This window comes from Hemicordylus capensis, chromosome 11, assembly GCF_027244095.1.
Source record: "Hemicordylus capensis ecotype Gifberg chromosome 11, rHemCap1.1.pri, whole genome shotgun sequence".
NCBI lineage: Eukaryota > Metazoa > Chordata > Lepidosauria > Squamata > Cordylidae > Hemicordylus > Hemicordylus capensis.
The window spans coordinates 13,895,529-13,919,002 of NC_069667.1; the positions used below are offsets into that span (position 1 = coordinate 13,895,529).

At 49.0% G+C, this 23,474-nt stretch overlaps 1 protein-coding gene and 4 non-coding genes across 5 annotated transcripts; all 5 read right to left on the minus strand.

Annotated features, from left to right (window-relative positions):
- Positions 1-703: 703 nt before the first annotated feature.
- On the minus strand, positions 704-22,855 carry DKC1 (dyskerin pseudouridine synthase 1). The gene is made up of 15 exons (XM_053273379.1): positions 22,737-22,855; positions 20,322-20,386; positions 19,909-19,995; positions 18,850-18,941; positions 18,220-18,404; positions 18,019-18,083; positions 16,704-16,830; positions 16,072-16,202; positions 14,506-14,649; positions 13,949-14,069; positions 11,190-11,308; positions 10,135-10,241; positions 4,141-4,198; positions 2,797-2,949; positions 704-1,752 (listed from the first exon to the last, which is right to left on the minus strand). Exons 1-15 carry the CDS (start codon positions 22,750-22,752, stop codon positions 1,681-1,683), a joined length of 1,542 nt encoding a protein of 513 aa, XP_053129354.1. The 5' UTR covers positions 22,753-22,855; the 3' UTR covers positions 704-1,680.
- LOC128335755 (small nucleolar RNA SNORD83) lies at positions 10,700-10,776 on the minus strand. The gene has a single exon (XR_008311710.1). It is a non-coding gene; the product is annotated as a small nucleolar RNA SNORD83 (small nucleolar RNA).
- Positions 11,906-12,152, minus strand: LOC128335760 (small nucleolar RNA SNORD17). Its single transcript, XR_008311715.1, has one exon. It is a non-coding gene; the product is annotated as a small nucleolar RNA SNORD17 (small nucleolar RNA).
- On the minus strand, positions 15,891-16,023 carry LOC128335759 (small nucleolar RNA SNORA36 family). Its single transcript, XR_008311714.1, has one exon. It is a non-coding gene; the product is annotated as a small nucleolar RNA SNORA36 family (small nucleolar RNA).
- On the minus strand, positions 16,284-16,360 carry LOC128335756 (small nucleolar RNA SNORD83). Its single transcript, XR_008311711.1, has one exon. It is a non-coding gene; the product is annotated as a small nucleolar RNA SNORD83 (small nucleolar RNA).
- Positions 22,856-23,474: the final 619 nt, after the last annotated feature.

A 23,474-nucleotide genomic window follows, 5' to 3' on the forward strand; every position in this document is an offset into this window, starting at 1 on the left:
TCTTATCTTGCTTCCACACAACCAGCGTTTTTGATTGAATCAACTTGGACCCTTCAGCTGTTTTTGGACTACACTCATCTGTGGCCAATAGGTACGTTGGGAGTTGTTGTCCAATGTCTGCAGAAGGGCTGGACTTGTGTAGCCCTATTTCAGAACCAAGTCTCAACCTGGAAGCCACAGAATACACCTGCCCAGCTCCACCATCCCCACTTCACCTCACATCTACCCACCCCACCCCTGATGCATTTCATGTCTCCTCAACCTTAGCTCATGTCCAGGCCAGGCTGTGGCACATAAGAAGAAGAGGAACACCGAGTGCCATCAACCATCAGATCACTTGGTGACCTTAAGCATGTGTTCCACCATGGAGCTGAGGCCAACGCATACACTGAGCAACCACTCATCAAATGATGTGTTATGTGAATAAGGATTCTATGGTGCACAGGGGTTCCCAACTCTGGGTCTCCAGATCTGGACTACCACTCATCTGCAGTGGGCTTTGGCTGGGCATGATGGATATTATTGTCCAACATTAGCTGGATGTTAGGACTGAAGCCATGGCTTCTTAGGTTTGTTCCCAAAAATGCGTGGTTGGAACAATCAAAGAAAGCAACATAAATACAAGCTCCACTTCTTACCATGAAAGATGCAAACTGGCCCTATCCCTTCCTGCAGCTTCACAAGCAATCCAAGAAAAGTGGAATTATAAAGTTGATAATCTTTTAATATATAAAAAAGTGAGAACAGACCCTCCTGTCAAAACCAACTTTGGTACTCTACCTAGCAATGGAGAGGGAGACAACACAATTGGGGATTTCACTACATTGCCCTGGTCCAAGACAGCTGCACAGCAATGTGCAAAAGGCCCCCAACATGCCCACATGGGCACCAAAGAGGAGTACAGACTCACCACCTTGTCCTCAACTCAGCCAGGCAAAAGAGCTGGAGGAGGGGCCTCAAGTGTCCTTTTAATTCTGTTTTGAGAATTTGGTTGATGCGCCAACTTTACTCATGCACAAGCTTCCTTTTCAACTGGCTCAAACCAGGTTAGAAAGATGCAGATGGACAACTGCAACAAGTAAAGGTATCTGGGACCAAATGCAGAACAGATTAGGGAAATGAGACCTTCGTAGCTCCAGAACTGCATATGAGCTTTAACATAATATTTGTCTAAAAACAAAAGCCAAAAAGGGTACCCTGAGAGGGAAGTGTCTGAACTTAATCCATTAGGGAGTTACAACAAAGCAAGCAACAGTTTTTTTGTTTGTGGTTGCTAAATGAAACTTCTGACCATCCCATTCAAGATCAAAGAGCCCGCTGCCCCCATCACCAGGCAATTCGCTTCAACTGCTCAGACATACAAGCAGAGGGAAACACAGAGCAAGAAGGGCAACTTAACAGTGCTACGTTCAAGAGCATCACCTCCCCCTGAAGTCTCACAAGCTTACAGCAACTCCTTGTGTGGAACCGTCAGATTGCTGAATAATTCTGCTGCCTCAGTTCCCCCAGCTGCCCTTACAACAGGACTAAGGGGGCTTCCCACACAGCCAAAAGGTACACTTCATTTGCACAGCCATGGGACCCTGTCTCTGCATGATGAGCCAGTCTATGTTTTTGTTGAGGCCTCCCCCCTGTCACAAAACAGGTCCAAGGCTGCCTCCTCTCGATGGGCTCAGCAGATTACTCTGAACTTTCTTCCATTTCTTTTTGCTTCTTTTTCTTCTTCTTCTTCTTTGCACTTGTGTCACTGGCCTGAGGGAGAAATGGGCATTCAGGATTAACACCATCCTCACTGGCTGCCCTTCAAAAAACACAACTCTATTCCAAACTAGCCCTCTCTCAGGAATGCCAGCACTAGTACATTCAGAACTGGCTTACAGTTACTGCGTCCAAAGGATTTGCTGTGAATTAAAATAGTGTACAATTAAACACAAGTCTTTGGACCTAGCCAATAGGGACCCATCCCCATAGTAGATCAATCCCTCTTGGGTCCAGCTGAATCAGGACCGAGTCACACAGCCATTGAAGATTGTATCAATGAGCCATGGCTCATATGTGAGAGTGCTCTACCACAGGCAAGCTTTTATGAACAATTTAAAATCCTCAGATCTTAAAGCTTTTCATTTTCATTTATATAAAACTCCCTTAAACTGAATTAGACACTGGATCAATTTAGTCAGTATTAGCTATTCCAGGGCAGTGTTCCTTCTAACAGGAATTGCCAGGTGGTGTTGACTACAATTCCCATAATCCCCAAGGAAAAGCCATTACAGCTGGGGATTCTGGGAGTTGTAGTCAACATCTGGGAATCCCTGTTAGAGGGAACACTGTTCCAGGGCTGCACAACTTTGGCCCTCCACCTGTAACTACAACTCCCATAATCCCTGGATTATGGACTACAACTTTCATAACTAGGGATTATGGGAGTCATAGGTCAATACCTGCAGGAAGGCTGATTTAGTGCAGCCCTGATCTACCCTGACTGGAAGCAGCTCTTCAGGGTTTCAGGCATGCAAACCTGTGTTCTACTATGGAGCGAAGGCCAATGCACACATTGAGCAACTGTTCATCAAGTGCTGGTGAAAATATGTGAAGACAAGGGTTTAGGAGTCCCCAACCTTGGGTCCCCAGATGTTGGACTACAACTCCAATCATCCTCAGCCACAACAGCTGACGGGATGATGGAAGTTGTGGTCCAACATTATCTGGGGACCCAAGGTTGGCAAGCCCTGGGCTAGCAGATTCCTTCTGCTACCCAAACACTCTGGCAACAAATTGTATGAGGAAGAGACATACCATTTCTGTCAGCTCGCCACTGCTCTCGGCAGACTCCATCTTCTTCTTTTTCTTCTTCTTCTTTTTCTTGATCTCTGTCTGCAGCTCTGGAGAGGCTGGGGGAGAAGAGGCTGCTGCTCCCTGTTCCCCATCACTCTCCGCCTCTCTCTTCCTCTGAGAGAAGGAACCATGTGTCAGGCAAGCTCTTCTTAGGGCAAGATATTTTACAGGCAGGTTATCTGAAGGGAGGGGGGTGGCACTGTTTCACTACGCTCCTCCCTGCTCCACCTTCACTAGTGCTGTGCAACTTGAGATGCACCCTGCTAAAAGGATTTGGCCTTTGCATAGCATAGATATACAAGTCCCCCAAATGGGACTTGTTGGCTCTCCCCACACAGGATCAAGACACAAGAGCAATCCACACTATCAGCATTAGGGCAGGAGAAGCCCCCTACTCTAATTCAGGAGCTTGTGCGCTCCTGTTTTAAGATTACGTGTTAGAGTAGGTTGGGACCTCAGGCCGCAATCTACGTCCCAGCTGGGTAGGAAGATTTTTCTTCCTGCCTCGTTCTGAAGCTGGGGATGGAATTTGGGTAGGGCATGCCTGGTAGCACAACCCAGCAGGGACTTTGCTCCCAGTCTCTGGCCTTGTCTTTGTCTGACACCTGATCTTAGAAGGGGAACATGCATGGCTCCCAAATTAGGGTAGGAGGTTTCCCCTATCCTAATGTTGATCGTGTGAACTGCCCTGCAGTATGAAAGACAATAAAAGAAGTCACCCACACCATGCTGTAGAAATATCTACTGCACTTACCCAAATCGTATACCAGTGTATATCCAAAAGGAAGACGACTGAATTTAAGACAACTGCCTGATTTGTAACATCAAAGAACTTGGAAAAAAACTGAAGTCTTCAAGTAAATGCAGTATAAGTTGCTGCAAATCATGCAGTACAAGATGTTAAAAGCTCACACTAGTTCAAAAGTGGTACCACCTTAAGTGGCGCAGCAGGGAAATGCTTGACTAACAAGCAGAAAGTTGCTGATTTGAATCTCTGCTGGTACCATATTGGGCAGCAGCAATATAGGAAGATGCTGAAAAGCATAATCTCATACTGCATGGGAGGAGGGAATGGTAAACCCCTCCTGTATTCTGCCAAAGAAAACCACAGGGCTCTGTGGGCACCAGGAGTCAAAAATCAACTTGACGGCACACTTTACCTTTAGTTCAAAAGCACTGATTTACAAACCAGTCCCTCTCCTCCATTTACCATTCGCCCTCCAACCTCACAGCAGGACTCCAAGTTGACCCTCCCCAGAACCCTATGGAGAAATAAACAAAATGCTAGCTTTGAAGCAAACCAACCTTTAGCACCCCCTCTGGCTCCACTTCGGCAGCTGCTTCTTCTTTCTTGACAGCAGTCCTAGAAGGAAATAAATTTGGTTTGCATCTTTCAAGCTAAGCTCTTATGCACAGGTACAGGTGGTCCTCGTTATCCGTGGAGCTTCAGTTCTGGTCTATAGCCATGGATAACAAGTTAAGTCAATGGGAATGAATCGTTGGCACTTACCTGAATGGTCATTCTCCTCAGAAGTATGGATTGCATCCGAAAGTATTATGGGTTGTGGGGACCTCCTGCTCCGAGACAGGGCCAATCAGAGAGCTCTTCCTCTCTTCCAGGAGGGAGGGGCAATCCCCTCATCCTTGAGACAGAAAAGGAAATGCCCAAGAGGCCAACAGCTGAACAGTAACAAGTAAGGGCCTAACCTGGACAGAAAAAATATATAAGAGCATTCTGTGCTAACTCCACACCCTTCGGGGGAGACGCCACCACCCCTGAAGAGGAAGAACCTCCCCACATATATACAGGTAACAGGAAGAACTGGATGAAAAGGCAGGGAGCAACCAGACGAACAAGTGGCCGGGTCGGATGCCATCCATACTTCTGAGGAGAATGACCATTCAGGTAAGTGCCAACGATTCATTCTCCCTCAGAAGGGGATTGAATCCGAAACGGTTATGGGACGTACCATGGCCGCTCTCAAATTGGGCGGGATACTGGGAGTCTGGTCCTAAACTGGAACCGCCCGCTGCAAAACTCGCCGCGCAAAAGAGGCATCCGCGGAGGCCCACTCTTATCTTATAATAATGCCTAATAAAGGTTGAGATAGTAGCCCAAGTGGCTGCTCTGCAGATATTGGCCAGAGGAGCCAAGGCAGAAAAGGCAGCGGTAGCAGCCGCACTCCCTGTGGAATGGGCAGGAATCCCCTCAGGTACTGGCACCCCCCCCCCCCCGTCGTGTATGCCAAGTGAATGTACAATCTCTAAATGAAACAAAGAAAGAGTCAGAGACCCTAATAGACTTGGTGTGCCGGAGATAAACAGGAACCGCTCTGCGCACGGCCTGGGTATGCCATTCTTTCTCCTTTGTAGTGGAAGGACTGGGACAAAAGGAGGGAAGCATTAATTCCTGGGTTCTATGAAACAAAGAATTTACCTTAGGAACAAAAGTGGGGTCAGTACAGAGAAGAACATAATCCGGAAAGACTAAGCACGGCTCCTTCCTTACCAATAAAGCGCCATGGTCGGAGATCCGGTGGGCAGAGGTAATGGCTACGAAAAACAAAACCTCCAGGGTGAGGAGCCGCAATGAAACCGTTCTTATGGGCTCAAAGGGGTGTTTCGTGAGCACCCTGAGAACCAGACCTAAATCCCACGTGGGAAAGCGAGGGACTGGTGGAGGCCAGAGTGCAGAGGCCCCTTTTAGGAACCTCTGCATGTGCGGATGCCCGGCCAAGGACGGGACCCCTGAAAGCTGAAGAGCAGATGAGATAGCAAACATCTGGCGTTGAAGAGTGTTTGGCCGAAGGCCCTTGTCCAGACCCGCTTGTAAGAGTCCCAGGACCTGAGCCACGGATGCTGACAGGGGGTCCACCCCGCCTGAGGCACACCAGGAGGCAAAAGCTTTCCACATTGATTGATAGACCTGGGTAGTTGAAGGACGCCTAGATGCAAGGATGGTGTCACGGACAGAAGAAGAACAACCGCAAGCAGCTAGCGAGCTCTGCTCAATCTCCAAACGTAGAGATTGAGCCACTCTGGCTCTGGGTGAAACACTGGCCCCTAGTGTAGCAGATGGGGTTGATGTCCCAGCAGCATCGGGTCGTCGACTGCTAGAGCAACCAGATCCAAAAACTAAGGGCGGCGCAGCCAGTGCGAGGCCACAAGGAGGACCTCCGCCCTCAGCTGACGGATCCTTCGTATGGTCCGGGACAGGATGTGGGGGGGTGGGGAGGCGTACAACAGACCCTGGGGCCAAGGGACCAGCAGGGCGTCCATTCCCTCTGCCCCTGGGGAGGGAAACCTGGGGATGAATCAAGCCACCTTGGCGTTTGCCGGAGACACAAACAGGTCCATGAGCGGGGTTCCAAACCATTCTACGACCCTGCAAAAGACCTGATCATCCAGCGACCACTCCGCCTGATCTAACTGAGACCGGCTCAGCCAATCTGCTACAGTGTTGTCTTTCCCGCTGAGGTGTGCAGCCTCTAGGGACTGCAAATTCTTCTCCGCCCAGGCCAGCAGAAGTGCAGCCTCGTGCATGAGGCATTGGGATCTCGCCCCCGCCCCCGACGACTGATGTGCGCTTTGTCTGTCGCACTGTCTGTCCGGATGAGAACCCGACGATTGTGCACCACAGGCAAGAACTGCATGAGGACATAACGGATGGCCCTTAGCTCCAGCCAATTTATAGACTGGAGACGCTCCACCTGTGACCAGAGACCCTGGGCAACCTGTCGATGACAGTGCCCACCCCAGCCCTGAAGACTGGCATCCGTCGTTACAATGAGTAGGTCGGCATCCGTCATTACAATGAGTAGGTCAGCTGGCAAGAAGCTCACGCCCCTGCGTATTGCTGGGGAAGTCCACCAGACCATGGAAAGACGAACCCAAGAGGTTAGAGACAACCTTAGTCTGGACCCGCCTGCCACAAGATCCTGGAGGGGAAGGAGTAGCCATTGGAGGGGCCAAGAATGGAAACGAGCCCAGGGCACAATCCCGATGGTCGAAACCATCATGCCCTGTAGTTGGCTCAGGCTGAGGATGTCGGATCGGGGATGGCACAGCAGCTTCCAACAGGCCAGGATATGGGCATTCTGCGGTCAGACTGACAATGCCCCTGGTAGTGTCGATGATAGCCCCCAGGTGCTGAATCCTGTTCTGAGGAACCAGAGAGCTCTTCTGAAAATTCACCAGAAACCCGTGGGACTCTAGAACAGGGAGAGTCTCTCCCACATCCTCTAGGGCTTGATGTCGAGAAGGTGACCTGACCAAAAGATCATCCAAATAGGAGTACAGGTGAACCCCCCCTGGTCCTCAAGTGCGCCACGAGTGCCACCATGATCTTGGTAAACACCTGTGGCGCAGCTGAAAGAACAAAGTGGAGAGCTCGATACTGGAAATGGGTGCCCACATAGACAAACCGAAGGAAGCTCCTGTCTAGAGGTGGATCGGAACATGAAAGTAAGCTTCCTTCAGATCTACTGAAGACAGGAAGTCTCCCTGCTGAAGGGCCATCAGAATGGAACGGAGAGTTTCCATGCGGAAATGCCTCACCCGGAGGAAACGAATGACAAATTTCAGATCTAGGATGGCCCTCCACTATTCTTTGGAACTAAGAAGAGAATAGACGCCACGCCCTTTCTTTGGGCAGGACTGGCTCGATAGCCCATATCGCCCTCAGGTGACGAAGGGCCCTCAGCATTAAGGAATGCTTGTCCTGCTTGCGGGACCGTGGGGAAATTAGGAATCGATCTTGGGGCCAGGAAATAAAGTCCAGACTGTACCCCTGAGATACTGTCTGGCAAATCCAGTGGTCGGTGCAGGTCGCCCTCCATTGCTAGGCGAACTGCTGTGGCCTGCCGCCTACCTGCTGATCCTGAAGGCAGTCATTGCAGTGGGTCGCTTAAATCCCGGCTTAGAGTAATGACCTGACTGCTGAGGTCGGGACTGCGCATCGTCCCAAAAGGAACCCTGCGGTCTCGTCCAGGCCAGTCTGTCTTGTCTCGACTGATAGGAACGAAAACTAGATTTGAAGCCCTTGGAGGAATTGGAAGAAAAGGACTTACGATCTTGACATGGCACCAAGGAAGGCATTGCCTTCTTTTTTATCCTTGGTGGCCATCAGGAGCAGCCCCAAAGCCTCGCCAAACAACTTTCCCCCTTTAAATGAAGAATTAGCCAGGTTATATCTTGACTTTTGGTCCACTTTCCAATCTTTGAGCCATAAGTGGTGCCATACTGTAATATCAGAGGCCACAGCCCGTGCGGACAATTGGGTTGCATCCAAGGATTAAGCCCTTGCCTAAGCGCTGTCAGCTCAGGCGGGACCACAGGGGACAGCTCCTTGATCCAGAGCACTGAAGCACGAGCAAATATGGAATTAGCCATGGAGGCCCGAATGGCCAGAGCCGAGGCCTCATGGGACCTACGCAACGCAGCACCACATTTCTTATCATCAAAGTTTCTTAAAAACTCATCCCCATCCTTTGGGAGAACAGCACTAGTGACCAAGGCGGCAACTTCGGCATCCACAGGCGGGACCTGAAGTTTGTCCATGACAGCCTTGGTGGTGGTGTAAAGGCGCTCGATTCCCGGTGGAGGTCCCTTACTTTCAGTGGGGCGATCCCATTCTACTGTACATTCGCTTGAGGCCGGGCCATCCTGGATGGCGAGGGGAGCAGCTACTTACATGTCCGAACCGTCCTGAAGGACCCGCGGCGCCGGCTGATGCGGCGGCGACCAGGAGACGGTTGACCCGACCGAATGCCCCTCGGCCGGCCACACCCGAGCCGCTTGCACTACGGCGCCCTTTGCCACTCTGGCCGCCGCTTTCTGCTCCTTTGTGAGCTTTTTGGCCTTGGGGGCCCAAGTTTCGGTCGTGGGTGCTGTGGCCGCAGCCCACTCGGCATGGCAGACTGAGGGAGCCACCGAGTCCTCAGAGAGGGAGGGAGAAGCCTCCCTCTCAAAGTGCGAAGTCTCCGCTGCCACAGTTAAGGAGATCTTCCAGCTGTTGCACCTGAGGGACGCAAGCGGCCGCGCTTTTTTAATAAGTCTCCCCGATTCCCCCTGGACTAAGCAGATGAAATAAGAGAAGAACCAGATGAAAGGAATTGGAAATAGATCACAGGGTAAAGGACAGATATCGGAGCAAAGTGAAAAGACTCCTGCCAGAGCGAGACAGGGCGAAGACTGAAGGATGAGGGGATTGCTCCTCCCTCCTGGAAGAGAGGAAAAGCTCTCTGATTGGCCCTGTCTTGGAGCAGGAGGTTGCAACAACCCATAATAGTTTCGTATTCAATCCTCTTCTGAGGGAGAATTGGGAAGTTAGGTTCCCTGAGGTTAAAAAAAAAGGGCTCAAAAGTGGGGAGGAGGCAGAAATAAGAATAAATTACTCTACCATGCTCTCTAGCAATGGCTCCCACTCAATCCTCTGATCTTCCACTACAAATTTGTTTGGTTGTTTTTTGTTTTTTTTTAATATCCACGAAATGGCTCTGTGCTGCAAAATGGCAGGTGGATATGACACTTCAAGAAATAGGCAAAATTCGCCTTTCGCAATGTGGGTAACGAGGTTGTGTCTATGTAGTTCGACTGCAGACGAAACCACGACAGGTGCCAGGACTGTGGATAGTGAGGTCTGCCTGTACTTAGAAGTCCACTTGCCAGCAGCAAAGGCCCCCAGTCTTTTGGCTAGCAGGACATCCAGCCCCACACAGATCTCCTCCCCAGAGATCTCATTCCCATGGCCATTATGTGAAGGTAAAAAACAGCAGGGATCCTTCCTGAGCAGTCGGAAAGGTCTCCCAGTTTCTTTCCCTCCCCATCTCCCAGTGCAAATGACAGAAGACCCACTTCTCTCTTAAGATCTCTGCCTGTATGCCAGAGAAACTGAGGGAAGAGAGGAGATTGGGGGTGATCACAAAGAGTGGCTGGCTAGTGAGTCAAGTCTAAATCCCTGGTGATAAACAAATCTACGTATTTATTATATTTCTATACTGCCCCATTCAAAGGCTCTGGGCATGCCTCACTTTTATTCAGCAACAGAAGCACCCCCAATAATCTGATGTACAGGAAAGCTGGCAGAGACACCCAACAGCATGGGGCCAGACGGCAGCTTCCCGAAGCTTCATATAGCAGGCTGACTCCCTCTAGAACCACAAAGAGGAGGCTAAAAAGGGATAACTGCCTGCTCAGCCTACCCAGCACTCCCTGAAGCTGAAGCCCTCGCTAGCCCAATCTGCTTCATAACCCCACATGGCACTAAACACTTAAGACCATGGTAGCTGTAGACATTACCTACTGAAGTCCACATAGTCCTTCTTCCAGGTCTGGGGAGTTTTCTCGTTGGGCTTGCCATGGGTGTCCAACAAGCCTTGTTTGATCATCATCTTCTTCTGAGAGGCCTGAGGAGAGATGAAACAGGACTCAACCTGCTTTCTAGTAGACAGTAAGTGCTTTAAGCTTCTCTGGCCAAAGTAAGTTCTGTGATGCTTCTAACTCTATGTTTCAACAGAAGTCTGGTCTCTTCCACCACTGCCAGCAAAATAGTAGCCATCGCTGCTGTATCGCTGCAGCAAGATCTCATCCCTGCCCCAAGATTGAAGAAACCGACAGGCAGCAGCTCAGCAAGGTTCTGACAGAGGCTTCTCCCAGCCTGCTGCAGAGAGGCGCAAATCATGTGCTCTAATTATTGAGCTATTTCCCATCTTGAAATCAGTGTTTCCTGTAACAGGAATTCCCAGATTTTGATGACTGCAACTCCCAAGATTCCTAGCTGCTGGGGATTAAGGGAGTTGTAATCAACACCACCTGGGAATCCCTGTTAGAGGGAACACTGCTCCAAATCCACTTTCCCGAGTAGAGCCATCAGTTTTGGGTGATAGATCCATGTCATCTTTGCACAGGGTGCTCAAGAAGTCTCCTTTGACATCATTTGGCTCACCAGACACACACAGTTCGGCAGCAATAGCTAGAGCCAGGAGGCCCAGGGCTCCAACCACACCCTGGTAGCAGCTACAGGCAGCAAATATCCAGCACAATGATGATCAGAAAGGAACTGAGGAACCCAAATTAACTGGCAAGGTTGTTTAGCATTTTGGGACTGAATGTTATCAATATGCAGACGTTACTCAGCTCTCTTCTCTCACTTTCAGCCACCACATCCATTAAGCAAATAATACATAGCCCAAGTGTTAGGACAACTGGGTTTCTGCAACCTGGCCATTCAGTAGCTCCGCAGAACTAAGCTCTGTAATAGGGAGCACCAGCAGCGACTTCCTCTTCTCGAGAATCTGCTACCCCAGTCCTGCTTCCTAGCGCAGGCAAGTGATCCAGCCTTCTGCAGCACTCACCTTTGGGCCAAGTCCCCACTTGCGAGGGTAGGTGTCTCTTTCCATGATCACACGCTTGATCTTGGCCACAACTCCGTGGTCACACGTGGAGATGACAGCAGTCGTCATCAGGGCAATGGCTGCAGGAAGAGTCGACAGGAAATGCTGAACATCCAAGGCACAACATGATATGGGCCTCTGCATCGCCATAACAGGCTAGGGGGTCACCAAAATTGGTGTTTCACTCTAACAGATACCTAACATCTTCTCATGCCTCCACTAAGAGGAGAGCAAGCATATGGATCTCCTACTCCTGAGCTGTCCATGTGCAAGCCACTTCAGTAAGGCTTACTCCAGGGATTCTGAAATTCAGGTCTCCAGATGATGTTGAACTACAATTCCCAGCACTCCTTGCCAGAATGTCAGGGGGAAATGGGAGCTGTAGTCCAACTGCTGGGGAGCCAATGTGTGAGCTCCTGGCTTACGCTGTCCCTTTACTACTGTGCCCCATTCCCCCTCTAGAAAGCAGGAGGAATTTTTGTTTCTTCTTTTGAGAAACTGGTACATTTATATACTGCCCACCAGACAGTTCACACTAAAGCACACCTGTGCACAGAGTGTGTGCAAGACAATGAGACAATCTGGCAAAGGGCAAGCTGTACGGGGTGCTTAATACCATCTACTTCTATTCAGGCACTCTGTACTTTTTGCCAGAGAAAGGCGCTTCCGGGTGGCATGTGATCAGAAAGTTTCATTCTTCTTGGCGGAGTCAGAGTCCCTCGGGAAGGGACCCTGGCCTGCTCACTCTGCCCAAGCCCAGCCAGAAGCCAGCCAAACAGCCCCCTCGCCCTCAGCAGAACACTGCAAGGCCAGAGGCTGTCTGGAGACCACACAGCATCAGGACCCTAGAACAGGAATCCCGATGTGGCAGGAAGGGCAGAGCAGCAACACTCAGAGAATGGATAAACTTCATCATCATTTCACATGTAGCCCTGAGCAAGCGCAGGTTAGGGGAGATGCCGAAGAAATCTCTAAGGACAGATGATTCACACAAGGCGATTCCAGAGTCCCAGATCCCGATCCCAGTCGCAGGGGAGTGGGCATGCTATCATCTCTGGCCTGTGGGTTCCCCAGAGGCATGATGGACTGCTGTAGGAATGCTAGACTAGATGGGCCTTGGGCCCAAACCAACATAGCTGCTCTTCTGCTCAGATACTAGTCTCGGGAACCAACCAAAAGGAGGGCCACCATTTCTCAACTGTCTATAGCCAAAGGGTGTAGAGACAAGCTTTCTGCTAGCAAGCATGAACCCTTTGCTAGGCAGGGTTTGCCTTGGATGGGCGACTACATATGAGCACTGTCTGCTACATGATATTCCCTTCAGGGGATGGGCCATAGCTCAGTGGTAGAACATCTGCTTTGCATGCAGCAGGTCCCATGTTCAGTCCCTGGCAGCATCTCCAGATAGGAGCTGGGAAAGACTCCTGCCTGACTCCTTGGAGAGCCACTGCCAGTCAGTATATACAACATGGTCTGACTCTACATAAGGCAGCTTCCAATACTCCTATGTAACTATATAGCTCTTCCTATAAAGCACTGCACATTATCATTATTATTATTTTACATTTATATCCCGCTCTTCCTCCAAGGAGCCCAGAGCGGTGTACTACATACTTGAATTTCTCTTTCACAACAACCCTGTGAAGTAGGTTAGGCTGAGAGAGAAGTGACTGGCCCAGAGTCACCCAGCTAGTTTTATGGCTGAATGGGGATTTGAACTCGGGTCTCCCCGGTCCTAGTCCAGCACTCTAACCACTACACCAAGGGAATGAATTCCTTTTGACCAACAGAAGTGTTGGGTAGTATCAGCCATTCTAACAGAAACTCTCTTTTTGTTCACCAAATGTCACCCCCAGACAAGGGTAGATTTACAGGCTAACTGTGAGTGGCTCTCTTCCTGTGATTCCTCACCTGGGTTAGAGTGATAACCTGTGTAAGTATGCATCTTCTTTCTAACTGCCTAGAGCCTTTGGAGTCAGTCAGATAGATAGACCCTGCAGAGTGTCACTTTGATTATGCTTTTAGTCACTTTTTTACGAGAGTTATGCAAAGTGGCACACCACAACAGACACAAGGTTGTTAAGACTATACAACAAAAGCTACTGTGGTTTATTTGCCATACAGGTGCAATATGAACAGTGTCACTCCTACTGCCAGTTTTAGATCAGAGGCAAATGCCATCATTAACCACCAAGCTCTTCTGGGTTTACAGGAGAAAACCACGCACAGAGGAAAAGTCAGAACAAGTCAGCTGCATGAAAGGATCTTGAGTAGAGGAAGAGTAACCCAAAAGTAGTATTTCCACTCTGCCAAGTGAGCAAAGAACCCTGCAGGATACAAGCAACGGGAAACAAATTCACAAAGTTTATTGATCCTACAATCAATAAACTGACAATAAACTTTCTCAAAGTTTATTGATCCGACAATCAATAAATCACCCTAGTTATTCTGGGTAGTTCTCTCGTGTAGCTAAGCACAGTCAAGTATGATGGCAGAACCCACACTCTGCAAGCGGATAGTACTGGGTTCAGTCCCCGCAATCTTCAGTTCAAGCAGAACGACATAAAATGTAAAATGCTTCAGCCTAGGATCTCGGAGAGCCACTGCTGGTCAGAGAAGACAGCACTGGGCTAGATGGTCTAACTCAACCTGCTTCTCAAACACACAATTCAAAGTGCACACATCTACGAGGATCTGGATGCCCGCCGCAGGTTTCTCACCTGTGCAGATTGCCTCTCCTTTCGTGGTGATCACAACAATCTCCTGATTGACCTCAATGCCATCTTCATACCGTAGTAGGCCAGGCAGCATGATCTTTGCACCGTAGCAGATGGCATTCACCTGAATGGAAGGGCAGAGCATGTCAGTGGTCTAGCTTGAAAAACCGGCACCTGAGAAGTAGCCTCCAGCCCAGAGCTGCATGACTTCTGTGCTCTCTAGCTGTTGGACTACAGCTCCCATCAACCCCAGCCCCAGCGGCCAGGGATGATGGGAGCTGTTGAACAGCCTAAGAGGTCTTTAATCAAGTGGCAGCCCAAGTAAGTACCAATACTAAACCAAACATTCCCAAACAGAACTGTGGAACTGTCATAAATGACAGCCCACCTGCAGCCCCCAAGCCAGTTCCGTGATGTAATGAGATACATCCGTGATGAGCTGTAAACCACCCTGAGCCATTTTTGGAAGGTTGGTATATCAATTGAATATACAAATAATAAATAAAGAGGAAGCCAGAGATGAATTGTGGTATCACTACCTGCAGATCCCAGGAACTTACCGCACTATCTTTCATCACCAGCCGCTTGTGGGATGTCAGCAGCTTCTCTAGGGGGAAGATCACTCTCCGGAGATAACTCTCATCCTTGTTGTTGTCGTATTGCCACTGAGCATCCAGCACATCGTGCATGGTCACCATGTGGTCCTAGAAGAAGACCCGCCCCCGCTTCGAACATTAAGAGCTTCTGTCAGCCACCAGCCGGATCAAAGGACTAGGGAGCCTAACATGGTGAATGCACAGCTAGTTCTATGCCCAGAACATGCCAGGAATTAAGGTGTTCTCAAGGTGGCAGCAAGAGCTGGTCATGTGATCGCAAGCATGAATTGTCCCCTTTGCTAAGCAGGGTCTTCCCCAGTTTGCATTTGAATGGGACACTACAAGTGATCCCTGTAAGACATTCCCCTCAGGGGATGGGGCCACTCCGGGAAGAGCACCTGCCTGCTTGCATGCAAAAGGTTCCAAGCTCCCTCTCTGGTAGCATCTCCAAGATAGGGCTGAGAAAGACTACTGCCTACAGCTTTGGAGAAGCCACTGCCAGCCTATGCAGACAATACTGAGCTAGATGGACCTGATAGTCTGACTCTGTATAAGGCAGCTTCCTATGTTCCTAACACAGAAGCAAAGAAGCATATAAAACAAGCAAGCAAAGCTTCTGCATTGCAATTCCATGCCAACAATTGCCATTCATAAGATGATGACTCCCCCAGCATCCGAAGGGCAATAATTTTCACCAGAAAGGAGAGACATCTGACCTCCTTATCCACGGATACAAAAGGGTTACCATGACTCCGCGGTTCCTAGAAGGAACTGCGGAGGTAATTTCCGGCCACCATTTTGTCTGCAGGAGCCATTTTGTGGCTCATTTCATTTTTAAAAATATCTGACTTTTGGGCCACCAGGAGACCCATGGAACACAGCAGGACACTTTAATTGGCCTGTTTTCATGATTTGGGGGCAATTTTGTTTTTGGGAACCTAAACCCCGCTTTCAAAGACTCAGTGCTTCATTACCCTGCAATAATCTGCAGGAATGGAATGCCCCCGGATACTGAGGCCCACCTGTATGTGTTTGTGTGAATGACTGTATCTGCCTTCATTCTGAAAATGAACCTAGGTATAGGCTCATCAAAAGTACAATAAAACAGGAAGTGCACTGCTTTACACCTGTACGAGTCTTGAACATAATGTGTGAACAGGGGCCAGGTGAGCTTCAGTTAGAGCACTCGCACTCCCCTCATCTGCTTTAGAAATCTACTTTGGATTTCAGACAATCCATTTCTGGAATCCATTCTTTCTCCCTTTACCCACCTACTAGGAGTGCATGTGAATTTTTTGGAATATTATGAAGGGAGCCCAAGCAATTAATCTCATTGAGCTGTCAGGTAATTTTGTGGGCTGGGAGAAGGAAATGGCAGAAAGCAGAACTTCCCACCTCTGACATCTTCCAGCTAGTTGCTGTCCCCAAGTTTAATTACCAGAACAGGGATGGCAGCCCTGGACTGAACTCAACAATTTGGGAGGTAAGCAGAGGCAACTGTGTGCTTCAAAGGGTGCCCTGACAACACACCTTCTCTCCCATGACCCCGGAGCGCACTCGGCGGAGCTCCTGCATCTGACCTCCAACCCCCAGCAGCAAACCCAGGTGCACACAGAGAGTCCGAATGTAGGTCCCGGCTTCACAGCTCACCCAGAAGATACCTGAAGAAAAGGAAGAGGAAAAGCAGGAAGCTGTTAAGAGCTGTATTGTGTGCAAGGACTCCAGCAGGGTGTATCTATGGAAGCCATCAGTATTAGGTGGCAGATGTTAAGTCATCTTTGCACAGTGTGCTAATGTCATCTGTTTTACATCATGTGGCTTAGGAAAAAGACAGACAGACAGACAGACACACACACACACTCTTCCTCAGGAGGAGATCTGATTAGCGAAGATTACACTATGTATGTCAAGAGGAGGACAAAGACAGACCAGGATGGGACTTTCAGGTTTCAGTTAGTGGCCAAGAGGATTAATTCTTCAGTCTTTACAAGCTCATCTCAGATTGTCCATGAGGCAAGTCCCAGGCTCTGCTGAAACTTATTAACATGATTGCCAGTGATAGTAATGGAGGGAGGAACTCATGTCCTTCTCAACACATGTATTGAAATGTAAACCAGTCATCTTGCCAAACTGAAGCATTTACAAATGGTCACTCTCCTTACCCAGCCGCCTTTCAGGATCATATTCTACCAGCTTGCTTTCATAGATGGTTCGGACTCTCAGCTGCCTCTTCACTGCAGCAATGAGTGGGGGTCGCTGAAAGAGGGCTCCTGTCAGAGTTTCTATTGCCTATAGAGAGAAAGAAGCCATCAGCTGCCTCTCAAATTTCAGTTCCAGATGCTTACATTTCCACTGTTCCCCCAAACAGCTCCCCCACCCGATGTAATCCAGATTTGCTTTGAGTTGCTGCTGTTCTCTAAGGAAAAACTTCGCTATCTCCACCTTCTGCATGCAAAGCAGATGCTCTATGACCCCATCCCCTAAGGGGTCATGTGAGCATCTTATAGAGCTAACATGTAAGCTATTTACAGCCAAATGCAAACCAGAGCAGATCCTGCTTAACAATTCATGCTTGTTACCACAAGACCAGCTTTCCTCCCTTGATCAAATCTCAGAAGCCAGGAGGAGGCTAAGCAAAGTTCATAGAGAGCCGGCATAGTGTAGTGGTTAGAGTGGTGAGGACTGAAATTGGGAGTACTTGAGTTCGAATCCCCATTTCAACCTTTTTTTTTTTTTTAAGGGAGAGGGGAGCTGGTCTTGTGGTCGCAAGCATGACTTGTCCCTTAGCTAAGCAGGGTCTGCCCTGGTTGCATATGAATGGGAGACTAGAAGTGTGAGCACTGTAAGATCTTCCCCTGAGGGGATGGAGCCGCTCTGGGAAGAGCAGAAGGTTTCAAGTTCCCTCCCTGGCTTCTGCAAGATAGGGCTGAGAGATTCCTGCCTGCAACCTTGGAGAAGCCGCTGCCAGTCTGTGAAAGCAATACTGAGGACCAATGGTCTGACCCAGTATGTGGCAACTTCCTATGTAAAGTTAGAAGCTTTGGATTATCTGCTAACTTCTCCTCTGCATTATTCATGGGCAAAAGCAGAATTATGCAACAAATTCAGTTACCTAACCGAAATCTACTCAATTTGTGTAATTTATTCAGATTATAGAAATCTGGCTCTCAGTTGGCACAGAATTCGGATTCCACCTCCAAAACCTCACAGCATCAGTTGCAATTGTATTCCACTTTACACTGCAGTTTCTCTACAGAATTGTGGCTCTGCAGTCATTTAGCACATACTGATCTACAGTCATAACTCTCATTACCTAATTAAATACATTTTTGCTATGATCGTTCATGTTTTTAGTCCATGCCTTTCCTTGTTGTGCTGGTCATAGACCGTAATAAACTTTGAACTGAACCGAGGCCATGTCTATACAAATGGGAGGGCAGCAGCTGAAACAGATTTTCCTGCCTTGTGGGAACTTACCCTTGAAAGCTGAGCCTCACTCTCTATTGCATTGTGCAGCCGTATGATTCCCACATACTCTTTGCCTGGAAGACGACAAAAGAGCAGTCAGGAGGGGCCACAAGAAGTTTACTATTCCACCTCTGTGCAGCAGCTATGGTTGACACAACACTTAACAATGCACCATCGTTTTCCAATAAGAGAAAAAAGCAGACGGCATACCTGCACTTTGCTGAGACTTGACCAGCCGTGTTGCACGCTCAATGCAGACAATCAGGCACCCTGTCACTTTGGGGTCCAATGTGCCACTATGTCCCGTCTTCTCAACACGGAGGATGCGACGGATCCAGGCCACCACCTCATGGGAAGAAGGATTGGATGGTTTATCCAGGTTGATGAAGCCCGTCCTAGGACAGAACCACAGTGATTACTCCCAGCCACCTTTATAGAGGTCATTCTCTGCTTACTTTTCAAAGAACAAGACTGAAATTAAGACATGCATTTGTCTTAAAGTAACAACCTTATGCCAAAAACAAGAATAGAGAGGTTGCAAAACCAGCAATCGGAAAAGACTAAACACACAGGCACGTTGAGGAAAAAGGGATGTCCATTCTCTGCAGGGCCCCCCAGCCCTGGGATTCTGGAAATAGACACATGACCAATATCGCCACGTCACTACATGAACCCCATTCCCCAGGGCTTACAGGGTAGGTAGAAGAACTTCACCTACCATTTATGCTCATCTTGTGCTCATTTATGCCCTTCAGATTCTGAATTACTGAATGCCATGCCCAAGTTGCAGGAAACACACAAAAGGGGGAATATGTACTCTGGGTTTCCAGAGGATCTTACCTCACATACTCAGCAATCTCTCTTTTCAAGGGATTGCAGCCAGAGGGGAGGGGTGTGTAGTGCGCTGTCCTTAGGTTCAGCTTGTCAAAATTCTGCACAATCCAAAGCAAACCAAAATCCACACAAATCTTACAACCACCATGACATATATTCTCTTACACAAGAACACCGACCCATTATACAATGACGCCAAAAACCAACCACCCAATAATCTACTACAAAAGTGATTGGTTGTAGGACTGGGCGAATTGCTTGGTGCTAGAACTACCGTAGACCTATCATTCCATATTTCACTCTCTGTGCAACATTTTATTTAATGAAAGCTTGCCAGATCAAGCTTTAAAAAACCATGCATGAGTTACAAGTTGCTCGGTCCTTTTCAAGAGCTCAGTGGGATTGGAAGTTTCTGCTCTTAGCCAATGTAATCTACAGCTCCCAGTGAGAATAGAAGAACAGCCTTGCTAGATTAGACCCAAAGCCTCTCTAGTCCAGCATCCCATTTCCCACAGTAGCCCACCAGTGGATCCTTCTGGGAAGCTCATGACCAGGAGATGAAGGCATGCCTCCTTACCTGTTGTTGCTCCCCTGTAACTGGTATTTACAGGTGTCCTGCCTCTGAGCCTGGGAGGTAGCCTCTAGCCATCAGATAGCCCCACGTTTATTTATTTAACTATATATTTTCTTCCTCCAAGGAGCCCAGTTAGTGAATAGGGTTATGCTTACCCCCAGAACCACCCTGTAAGGCAGGTTAGGCTGAGAGAGAAGGCCCAGAGTCACCAGTGAGGCTCCTGGCTGAAGGGAGATTTCATCTCCCTGGTCCTAGTCCAACACTCTAACCACTACACCACACTGGCTCTCAAAAGAACCCTTTTCAGCCCAGATGAGAGAAGTTAACTAGTTGTTCTTTGTCAGAAAAATTAAGGGCTTACATAAAAGAGAGTTTTAATGGAACTTTGAAAACTAGTTCTAATGTGATGACTTAAAAATGGTGAACTGCTAGAATGCATTACATTTCATTGTGACCATTTCTATAAACAGATGAGTTGCACTTATCTTCACCTTGAGAAGCAGAGGCCACTGTGATGTGTCCAGCTGAGCCACTCTGGATTCAGGCTTGATAAAGAATTCTTCTGAGTATTGAATGTCCTAGGAAGAATGGAAAAGATGGATTATTAATTAGGATTTACTGGAGAAATCCTACAGCTGCTCTTGCAAGAATTCATTTGCTCAGAACAAGCTGCCTCTCCAAAACAAAACTGCAAAATGCTGCCTGACAAATATTAACTATCACAGATTATACATTTTCAGTGATCATCTTTGTACAGGGTGTCAGATCAAACAGCATCTTCCCAAGAAGCTCAGACAACAAATTGTTTTTTTAAACTGGCAACACTTAAGAGAACAGGACTGTTAAAAGATGTTGCCCTAAGTGCAGCTGGATATGCAGAGTAAGGAAACTAAGGCAAACTCACAGCAACATCTTCAGCTAGCAAAGATTTTCTTTCTTTCTTCTTCTTGTGTTTCTTGGAAACAGAACCTATGTAAAAAAAAAAGAGAGAGAGAGAAAGTTAGCACTTACTGGAGGCCAGATGGAAGCAAGACAGGAACAGAACTGGGGATCCTGCTCCCAATGCCTGCTGGGAGGGAGGCCAGACTTCTTGTTACCTGATCCTTCTATCTGGATCTAACCTGTCTATCAGGAGCAAGTAGAGGATGATAACCTATTGCCTCCTACAGTGTAAGAAAGCAATGCAGAATTCAAATTGCAGCATAGGGCAGTGCAGGAAAGGAGGGTATGGGTGGTACGGCAGAAGATCAGGACTACAGATATCCACCGCCTATTTCAGCTCAGAAAAGTCAGAGATGCTTTCTAGGTTTTCCCCTTTCATTTTCCCACTTCCGGGGGGGGGGGGTATTTTCCCCATTTCCCTCCCTTCAAATCTTTCTTAACATTCACCCTCACAAAAACACCCTTCTTCCCCATGCACTTATGATGTACCTTCCATCTAGCTCATCTATCCACTCTGTAGCAGGTCAACTTAAGTCTTACGATTATGCCCTATACCAAGAACACCACTTTGCTCTTATAAATGCCAGCCTGGCCTACACAGACTTCATTTTTACTGTGTAGTCTCCATATACAACAAAAGAACCCTTTTTAGAAGCCTGTGCAGTCATTTGGAGTGGGACGAGTGGCAGGGAGGAATAAAGTGCCAGATTTAGCCCTTGGGAGATGAGGCTGGTTTTGCAGATCACCCTGGCACAGTGAATGGCGGAAGAGCTAAGAAAAAAGAAAACAGCTTTATAGTAAAACCAGAACTTCTGCTGGGGTGGCAGGTGACCAGCTGTCAACTGAAGACATGGCAGTCAACACTAGCTCTGCTTTTTCTGCCCGAAAAATCCAGGCCTAACCATCTGTCCTCTATTACTACAATGGCAGTCTTCCTTTTCCTGTGCTATTCAAACTGACAATACTTGGAGATACCAAGAAGGGAATGGGAAGAATTTTCAGCGGAAGGCTTTTGCCATCAATACTGCCCCCACCACTCAGTATTTGGAGAGCAAGAGAGCAGTAGTGTTTCCTCTAAGGTGTGCGCACGCTCACTTTTCATATCCACACAGTTAATTCTAGATCCTGCTTGGACTGAATCGGGAAAGCCCCATTCTGAATGCACATGTGCATACACTGCCTTGATACTGACGCCTAGAAGAAAATTCATTCTGCACACTGATGAAAAAAATTAGAGAACACACTGCCTGGCAGAGGCTGTGAAGAACCAACAAGTGCTCCAATTATGCAAGATCAAGACCGTGGAGTTGAAGGACAGGCAAATGAGCTCCAGGGCAGGAATTAACTGCAGCTAGTTATTCTCTGTAGCTAAAGTCCAACACGTGACACATGCAGGCAAAAAGAACTTACCTGTACGCATTCAGCAGTGTTTTGCTTAAACATTTGCAGTTGGTACACAGAAAGGATTTCTGGCCACCGCAGGTGCTGGCTTGCCACCCTTGCAATACATAGCAGATAAGGGCCCAGTTTAAAGAAGACACGTGCAAATGCACAAGGCAAGTTCTTTATGCTCACCCAGGCCACATTTAAACCCAGTCTAACCACCCATGAAAGCAATCTACATGCAACAGTATTCTAGCAGCACGAAAAGCAACCACAAAAAATTGTTAATCCCCTGACTGAGAGGAAGGAATCAGAGTATATTATTATGTAGAGTATAGAACCCAATGTGCTCTTTTACACATTCCTATTTTAAACACAGAGCTGCACTCAGAAAAATCAATGTGTGCAGACATCCAGAGGTGAAAACACCTCCGAGATGGGGCCGAGGGCATTCCCCCAAAGATCAATGCATTCAGGCTCCCCACATCACCAAGTCGTGGCTTCAGACAGACTTTTGGAGGGAAAAAAGAGGGGCTGTCAGTGGAAGCAGGAAAAGTCAACAAAAAGATCTTATACAGTACCTCCATAGAAAATGCCTCTGAGAATGCACGGAGTGCACTCCCAGCAGCCCCTTCTTCAAGCAGCGCCACCAGAGAAGAAAGGGCCTGCCTCCTTCCCAGCACGGAGGAGGATGCCCTCCCCCCGATTCCTGGGTAGCCAGCCAGCGGCTTTTCCTCACCACGTCTAGACTGGAAGGCTTCCAGGCTCCAGGAGGGAAACTCGGGCAACCCTAGAGATTTTTCTCCCGCCCGGCTTCTCGGGGGCGGAGGGAGAGGGAATCCCTCTTGTCCCCTTGGGGTCACGCAGCGGGGCCTGCCAGCACCTTCAGGCCAGCGCGGGGGGCCCACTCCACGCGCCCAGCGTGCCCCCCCCTTGCCTCGGTCCCCGCCCGCGGGGTCCCCCTCAGCCCCACGCGCGCGAGCACGCTACCCACCTGGCTCGTCCGCCATCTTGCCCGCGCCACGCGCTGCCCGCCACCAGCCCCAGCCGGAAGAGGCCTCTCCGCCCCTCCCTCCCGACAAGCACCGCGCGCAAGGGGCGGGGCCGGAGGGGGCGCGGGGAGGAGGAGGCGGGGCCTGCGGGTGGGCTCTCCTGACGCTGACGCCGCATTCCCTGTCGGGTCATCTGATACGCTCACGTGTCTGTCATCATCATTCTCCCCTCCCTCGTCAGGTGTTCTACTCCCCCCCCCTCCTTTTTGAATGGTAAAGTGTGCCGCTGTCGTCAAGACCATTTCGACTCCTGGCGGCACCCGCAGAGTCCTCTGGTTACTAGAGGGTCATCTTACCTGCCCGCCCGCCCGATCCGTTTCGCTTCTGGATTGGCTCATCACGCTCAGCCTCTCTATGTGTGAAAGGCGGCGTCGTTCAGTCTGCGAGGGGGAGGGGGTCAGCCGGGTCTTCTCCCCCGGAGGGGGTAGAGCCCATCGCGGGGGCTGCCTTGGCCCCCGTGGGCAGCTCCAGGGAGACCCTCAGCAGCAGAGGAGAAGGAGGAGTCAACACATGTGTGGATCAAGGTGATCCAGTTGACATAGTCTACCTGGACTTCCAAAAAGCTTTTGACGAAGTTCCTCATCAACGACTCCTGAGGAAACTTAGCGGTCAGGGGATAAGGGGACAAGTACCTGTGTGGATTGCTAACTGGTTGAAAGACGGGAAGGAAACAGGGTAGG